Below are 7,912 nucleotides of genomic sequence, written 5' to 3' on the forward strand. Positions count from 1 at the left end.
ATGGCTGATGCTGTTGGGGATGATCTCTATGGTTGGGTTGACACTAAGGTTAGGGGTTATGCTTCTCAGTTTAGTGATGGGGAGTCTGTTGAAATTTTGGGTTCTAACATTTGGGTTAGAAGTGGTAGTAAAATTAAGATAGAGATACTGCCTTGTGATTCTGATGACCGTGTCTTCCATTGTCGTAGTGACTGGGCATTTTTCTATATGTATAGTTGCTTGTTTACCGAACTAGGAGTTAGACTTCCCTTCACTGAGTTTGAATGTGGCGTTTTATACTGGTTAAATTGTGCCCCGAGTCAGCTTCATCCTAATTCATGGGGGTTCGTTAGGGCGTTCGAGATTTTGATGGAGTTTCTGGAATGTCCTCCGTCTCTTAGGCTATTCTTCTCATTGTTTCAAGCTAAGGGGTTGGTCGTGGGTTGTGGATTAACTTAAATAGTTATCCTCGTCGTGCCATCTTCGGTCTTTATAAATCTTCCTTTAAAGATTTCAAAACCATGTTCGTTAAGGTTAGGAGCGTTCCGGAGGAGTTCCCCTTCTATTTGAATGAGCATCTTGTTGAGAAACTTCCTTTGTCATGGTGTTCGGAGCCTATGCAAGTCTTGGATGTGGATGATAGGTCGGTTGATGATCAAATTTTAATGGAATTTTTGTTTGAGAAATTGGGTCCGAAAGGTTTGTTGTTTGTGTCCGAGTTGTTGAAGTGGGATGTCGATAGGCCAGCTGTTCTGAGCTATCTAGGTAATGCGGATTTTAGCTGTTTTGGTATTGTATTGTATTTGGTTTATTTTCATATTTCCTCTGTTATGTGTAGGTGACAAGGCTCCTACCATTACTACTGCTGGACTGAAGTTATTTTTTAGTCAACGAAAAAGGGTGGAGAAGGAAAGTTCGGCAACCAATGCTGAGAAGGATCCTGCATATCAGCCTGAGGGGACCTCCAAACCGAAGCGGAAGAGAGGTTATGTAAAGGAAAAGGTTACTGAAACTTTTTTGGAAAAAGGGGAGTCGTCTCAAGAATTGCAGAGAGTGGAGTCAGCCTATGAATCCCAAAAAAAGCTACATGGTTATGTGGAAGATGTTCACGCCCGGTCTCTCTGGGCTAAATTATATCCTTTTTCTGTTATGGCTGACGAGCTCTGTTGTTTTCCTGATGATTTGAAGATGATTGACAGTGTTGGTCATGTTGGTATAAGCCGTTTTCTTCAGGTGGGTTTTTGCTTGTGTTTATGATTTTTGTCTGTGTTTTACGTTGTTTTGACCCTTCTGCTTGTGTTCCAGGTAATTGGGGCTCGTATTGTTGCTGTTGGGCGGGCTCAGGAACTTGCTCTGGAGAGGGAGAGTAAAGCTGCTGTAGATGCTGTCAAGTTATCCATGGCTCTGGAGGAGAAGGAGAAGACCATTACAGAGCTGTCTTCTGAGTTGGCCGAGGAGAAACGTCTTCGGCTTTCATCTACAGAGGAGGTGAAGACTACTAAGGCTGAAAATGTTTCCTTGGGGTCAAGGGTCAAGGAGTTGCAGACCGAAGTCTATGAGGCTTTTGCACAAGGATTTGAGCGTGCCGTTTCTCAAGTGCGGGTTCTGTTTCCTGAATCGGATGTGGAAAAGCTTGATGCGACCAAGGTGGTTGTGAGTGGGCAGCTTGTTGATGATGAAGCTGTCGCTGTCAATGAGGGCGAAGGATCCAGCATTGGTGACAAGATCGAGTAGGCTCTTAGTTGGATAAGCATCATATGTAGTGTTTGTAGCTTTTTAGAACTTTCTTGTTATGTCTTTTTGGATAACTCCGGTCTTTGTTATTGGTTGTGATACTTTGGCTTCCGAGCATATGGCTCGGCTTAAGAATGACTTTATTTTGTAAAAGTTGATATTTTGGAGAAATTTATGATTATCTGTTGGAAACAATCGTATATATGTATTGAAGACGGCCGAAGCCGTTCTCTATTTAAGTGAATTTGTTTGACAATAAGAGTAGGCTCTCTGACGTAGCATTTGTGAATAGAAGCGCTTTGAGATTTGTTTTGAGTGACTTGATGATAGTGTTTGTTTGTACTTCTCCGAGTAGGGTGTTCGGCATTCGTATGTTATTTTCCGAGTATGAAGCTCGGATTAGTGTTTTTATTGGAAAAAACTTTGACTTATTTTTATGGTGGAAGTTTTTCAAGGGATATGCTCGGCTCATGATGTTAGGGTTCCGAGGATAATGCTCGTATAATTCGGAGTGTTTATTAATTGGAATGTATGATAACTGTCAGGACGAGAACTGTTATGATTGCACAGTGAGTTGTATGGGTACAATGATTTGTTGCGTCCGGCCTCGTTAAAACCCTCCCCGAGTAAAACCCATGTGTTTTGGGAAAAAACCTTCGGAGGGGAAAAAGAGTACCATCATTCGCTATTTTTACAGGCTATGTTATGACTGATATTTCCTTAGAGAGGATACGTTCCATGTTCCTGGAAGTTGCTCTCCTCTAAGGGTTTCTAATTTGTAAGCCCCCTTTCCGAGGTTTTGAAGAACTCGGAAAGGACCTTCCCAATTTGCCGCTAATTTGCCATGTGCTGGTGGTTTTCGTGCATCTTCTGTTCGTCTGAGTACAAGGTCTCCATTGTTGAAGGACCTGTGAACTACTCTTTTGTGGTGTCTTTGCTCTAGGTATCATTTTCTGGCTCGCTGCTTTATGGCGGAGATGTCTCTGTCTTCTTCCACGAGGTCCAGTTCGGCTGTCCGAGCTTGTTGATTGTTTGGTTGATTATAGAGCTCGGTCCTTAACGTTGGGACGCTGACCTCTACTGGAATGAGCGCTTCTGCGCCATATACCAATTTGAAGGGAGTTTCCCCTGTGGCAGATTGAATGCTAGTGTTGTAACTCTATAGAATTTCTGGAATGAGGTCGGCCCACTCCCCTTTAGCTTCGCCGAGCTTTTTCTTTAATCCCTGCAAGATAATTCTGTTAGCTGATTCAACTTGTCCGTTAGTCTGCGGGTGCTCTACTGAGCTGAAGTGATGTTTGATGTTAAAATTTGTCAGAAAGGTGGTGAGCTTATGGTCTGTAAATTGTCTTCCGTTATTCGAGATTATTTCTCTTGGGATACCGAATCTGCATATGATATTTTTCCATAGAAAAGATCACACTTTTCTGATGTTATGTGCGCTAGTGGTTGTGCTTCTATCCACTTAGAGAAATAATCAATTGACACTAAGAGGAACTTTACCTGGCCTGGCGCTTTCGGAAAGGGTCCGAGGATATCCAATCCCCACCTATCGAAAGGCCAGCTTACCTCTATGGTATGGAGCTCCTCGGCCGGGGTCTCTGAGAGGGTGGCGTGCTTTTGACAATTATCGCATGCTTTTACTTTATTGATGCAGTCCCGTTTTATCGTCGGCCAATAATATCCTGTTCGCAGAATCTTTGCTGCTAATGCTCGGCCGCCGATATGGTTGCCACAGACTCCTTCATGCGTTTCAGCCATAACTTCCGCGGCTTCCTCGTTGCTGATGCACCTGAGCAATGGTTGTGAGTGTCCTCGCCTGTATAGGGTGTTTCCGAGCACTGTATAGAAGCTTGCTCTTCTTCGGAAGAGCGGCAAGCTCGGCTCATCATTTGGAATGGTGCCTGTATTAATGTAATCGAAAAAAGGTGTTCACCAATCTGGGACCTGTGTAATACTCAAAATTGTATCTTGCTCAAAACTTGGTTTGTCAAGTGTTAGCTGGGACAGTGCCGATGTGTTTTTGGCTTGCCGTGTTGTGGCTAACTTAGATAACACATCGGCCCTGGTGTTTTGTTCTCGGTTTACATGGATAATATCAAATTCTTTAAATTTTGAAATTAGATCCTTTGTTATGAGCCAATATTTCTCTAACAAAGGATCTTTTACCTGAAATTCGCCCTTTATTTGATGTACCACCAAGGAAGAGTCGCAGTAGGCTGTTATTCGGGGTATTTGTAGTTGTAGGGCGAGCTTTAGCCCAGCAAGTAGGGCCTCATATTCTGCCTGATTGTTGCTTGCGTTGAAGCGGAACTGTAGTGACTGTTCGGCCACCACTTTGTCTCCTTCTTTTAGTAGTATCCCTGCCCTACTGCCTTCTTTGTTTGACGCTCCGTCCACATGGATGCTCCAACTGACCTCTATATTATGTGTGTCATTAGTCATCTCCGATATAAAGTCGGCCAGCACTTGTGACTTCAGTGTTTTCCTTGATTCGTACTGGATGTCGAACTCGGAGAGCTCGACCGACCATTTTATCAATCTGCCGGCGAGCTCGGGTCTGGTTAATATCTGCCTTAGCGGTTGGTTCGTCCGTACTATGATTGTGTGGCTCTGAAAATAGTGCCGCAGTCTTCTTGCTGTGGTGATTAGTGCTAGCGCCAGTTGTTCTATCTTCGGGTACCTTGTTTCTGTTGGTTGTAGCACCCTACTGATGAAGTATACTGGGCTTTGCTTTCTTTCTGTTTCTGTTACTAAAACCGAGCTTATAGCATGGTTAGATACTGATAGGTATAAATACAGTGGGTTACCTGTCTCTGGTCTTTGGAGGATTGGTGGTGATGTTAAGTGTTGTTTAAGTTCGGTAAAAGCATTTTCGTATTCGTCTATCCAGTTGAACTTCCTGCCTTTAGAGAATGTCTAGAAAAAGTGATAAGATCGGTTTGCCACTGCAGGTAGGAAACGTGACAGGGCAGCTATTCGTCCTGCAAGTTGCTGGACTTCCTTTACCGTTTTTGGGCTTGTCATGTTCAGCACGGCCCTGCACTTTTCTGGGTTGGCCTCGATGCCTCGAGATGTTAACATGAATCCCAGGAACTTCCCTCCTTGTACTCCGAACGCACATTTGTCTGGATTGAGTCTCATGTTATATGCTTGGAGTTGTCTGAAGATTTCTACTAGGTCGTCACAATGTGACCCCTGCATAGGTGTTTTTGCTACCATGTCATCTACGTAGACCTCCATATTGCGGCCTATCTGTTGTTGGAATACCTTGTCCATTAGCCTTTGATATGTCGCACCTGCATTCTTTAGGCCGAAGGGCATTACCTTGTAACAAAAATTCCCATGTTCTGTTATAAAAGCTGTTTTGCTTTGGTCTTCTGGGTGCATTAGAATCTGGTTATAGCCAGAGTATGCATCCATAAAACTCAAAGCTTTGAAACCAGAGGCGTTATCAACTAATTTATCAATGCAAGGCAGTGAATATGCATCTTTAGGGCAAGCTTTATTTAAGTTTGTAAAGTCGACGCACATGCGCCATTTACCTGAGCTCTTCCTTACCATTACCACGTTGGACAACCATGTGGTGAAGCAAATTTCTCTGATGAAGCCTGCATTGAGGAGCTTCTGGGTTTCTTCGAGTGCTGCTTGTTTTTTCTCTTCTCCGAGGTTCCTTTTCTTCTGTGCAACTGGTCGGATTGTTTTGTCGATTGCTAGCTTGTGGCAGATGACTTCTGGGTTGATTCCGGGCATGTCATCTGGTGTCCATGCAAAAAGGTCGGCGTTCTGACGCAGTATGTGAATGAGTTTTGCTTGGTCTGCCCCTTCTAGTGCTTCTCCAACATATGTGCATTGTTTGTCGTCTGATGTCAGTGTTACCTGTTGAAGATTGTCCATTGGTCGAGGTCTTTCGCCGAGGTCTTCCCTTGGGTCGAGATCGGCTAGTGTCGCTGTGTTGGTAGTTGTGTGGATTGATTGGACCAGTAGCCGAGCTTCCTGTTTTGTTTGTACTGGTTTTAGACCAGCGTTATAGCATTGCCGAGCTTCTTGATGGTCGGCATACACCGTAGCGATCTTGTTTTCCTGCACTGGAAACTTGACACACAGATGTAATGTGGAAACCACTGCCCTGGATATATTCAGGGCAGGTCTCCCGAGTATAATATTGTAAGGGCTGTAACAGTTTACTATTAGGTATTGAATATCAATTGACTTTGACATAGGGATTTCTCCCATTGTAGTCTTTAGCCATATGTGTCCCATGATGGAGACTCTCTCTCCGGAGAACCCAACTAGCTCTCCGGAGGAGGGTTGTATCAATTTTTCTAATAATTTCATTTTTGTAAAAGTAGAGTAAAATAAAACATCAGCACTACTACCTGGATTGAAATTACCACGGGATCGTCGAGGTTAGGGCTTGCCGATTTGAAGTATGTTTGGTTGAAGGATATTGTGACATCTGGTTCTTTGTCCTTCTTTGGTTGTATAGTTCCTTCGATTGCCAGCATTGCTCTATAGCTTCGTTTTCTGGCCGAGCTTGTTTCTCCTCCGCCTGCGAATCCCCCTGATATGTGGTTAATGACACCTCTTGGCGGATCAGGAGTCGTCCTCTCTTTTTTGTCGTCGGCGATTGCTTGTTTATGTTCTACCCTGTCCGAGTTTCCTCCTCTGCCTTTCCGGGTCTCGATGTATTTGTCCAGGAGCCCTTGGCGTGCCAGCCTTTCCAGGAGGTCCTTCGCAACGATGCAGTCATCCGTAGTGTGACCGAACTTCCGGTGGAAGGCACAATGCTTCGTCTTGTCCACGAACCGTTGATCATGGTAGTTCCCTGCTCGGGCTGGTGGCTTTATGATTTTGGCGTTGAGGATTTCTCTGATGATGTTCTCTCTTCTGGTGTTGAATCTGGTGTATGTGTTGTACTTTGACGCGGGCTTAGAAGGTTTCTTAGTGTCCCTGTTACCTGGCGATCTGAAAGTCCTTTCCTCATCTCTCCGATGTGGTTGTTTGTCCGACTTTTGGGCTTCTCGGAGTTCTTCGATCTCCATTTGACCTGCCGCCCTTTCTCGGAATTCCTCTAGCGTCTTCGGCTTTGTTATGGCAATGGTCTCCCGAAATTTGCCAGGCCTAAGGCCGGCTTTGAGAGCGTGCAGGTGAACGGCCGGGTCCAAGTCTTGGATCTCCATAGTGGCGTCAGCGAATTTGGTCATGTAGTCTTTCAGGCTCTCGTGCTGGCCTTGTTTGATGGTGCCGAGATAGTCCGAGCCATGTACGTAGATTCTTGAGGCAGCAAAATAATCAATGAATGATCTGGCGAGGTCTTCAAAGGAGGAAATCGAACCTGCAGAAAGTTTGGAAAACCAAAGTAGCGCAGCACCATCCAGGTATATGGGGAATGCTCGGCATAGAATGGGCTCATTGTTAGGGCCGTTGAAAAACATCATTGATTGGAACTTCTTCACATGGGCCCGAGGGTCGCCGAACCCCTTGTATGGTTCTAGCGCGATGGGCAGCGTGAAGTTTTTCGGCATCTGGTAGTTTGTGATCTCCTCGGAGAAAGAGTTGTCAAGGGTGAGCTTCTCCTTTGGCGGGACGATGTTTAAAGGGTCCGCCGCACTTTGAGCCGAGCCTTTGGAGTTCTCTCCATTGTTCTGTGTTGAGAGCTCGGCTATTCTGCGTACCTCCGCCTGAAGCTCAGCGATTTGAGCCAGGAGGTCGTCCTGTGAGAGTTGTGGATTTTCCTTGTCAGCCATGTCCGAGGATCGGGAATCCTGCAAAATAAAGTAGAAGACTAAACGAAGGAAAAAAATGGGGTTAGATGTACTCCGGGCCCCACGGTGGGCGCCAAGTGGTTCGTCCGAACACTAGGGAGGCCGAGCTTAAGTGCTTCCGAGTGAGTTGACACCAAAGAGGAAGAGCTTTACGTCGGCCGGAAGTCAAACACCGCGGCGGGAATACCTGCACAAGATACTCCGACGCTCAAGTCAGTGATGATTCTCAGTGAGTGAGTATTAAGTAAAGAGTAGAAGAACGAGAGTGATAGAACCTGAGACCTATCCGAGCATATTAGCCAAGTTTTATAGGAGTTGGTTTCTACCCGTTAGTGGATAAGTCCTAGTTTGTAGGTTGGTTATGATCTTCTGTTTTGTTGAGCACGTTTCCTATTTCTTCGGATGGGCGAAGCCGAGCTTATCTGCTCACG

At 45.1% G+C, this 7,912-nt stretch overlaps 2 protein-coding genes across 2 annotated transcripts; one reads left to right on the plus strand and one right to left on the minus strand.

Moving 5' to 3' along the window:
- On the plus strand, positions 1–1,713 carry LOC148569819 (uncharacterized). Its single transcript, XM_088506658.1, has 4 exons — positions 1–114; positions 513–744; positions 818–1,212; positions 1,285–1,713. Exons 1-4 carry the CDS (start codon positions 1–3, stop codon positions 1,711–1,713), a joined length of 1,170 nt encoding a protein of 389 aa, XP_088362784.1.
- A 4,334-nt stretch (positions 1,714–6,047) lies between these two features.
- Positions 6,048–7,463, minus strand: LOC107632501 (uncharacterized). Its single transcript, XM_016336172.1, has one exon. It carries the CDS (start codon positions 7,461–7,463, stop codon positions 6,048–6,050), a length of 1,416 nt encoding a protein of 471 aa, XP_016191658.1.
- Positions 7,464–7,912: the final 449 nt, after the last annotated feature.

This window comes from Arachis ipaensis, chromosome B3 (genome assembly GCF_059453495.1).
Source record: "Arachis ipaensis isolate K30076 ecotype BB chromosome B3, ASM5945349v1, whole genome shotgun sequence".
Taxonomy (NCBI): Eukaryota; Viridiplantae; Streptophyta; class Magnoliopsida; order Fabales; family Fabaceae; genus Arachis; species Arachis ipaensis.

Bases quoted from the DNA above. Each gene is read 5' to 3' on its own strand.
- LOC148569819 (XM_088506658.1), top strand. From the start codon at position 1: ATGGCTGATGCTGTTGGGGATGATCTCTATGGTTGGGTTGACACTAAG. The intron at 745-817 runs GTAATGCGGATT...TGTTATGTGTAG, and splicing joins AGCTGTTCTGAGCTATCTAG to GTGACAAGGCTCCTACCATT. The intron at 1,213-1,284 runs GTGGGTTTTTGC...CTTGTGTTCCAG, and splicing joins GTATAAGCCGTTTTCTTCAG to GTAATTGGGGCTCGTATTGT.
- LOC107632501 (XM_016336172.1), bottom strand. From the start codon at position 7,463: ATGGCTGACAAGGAAAATCCACAACTCTCACAGGACGACCTCCTGGCT.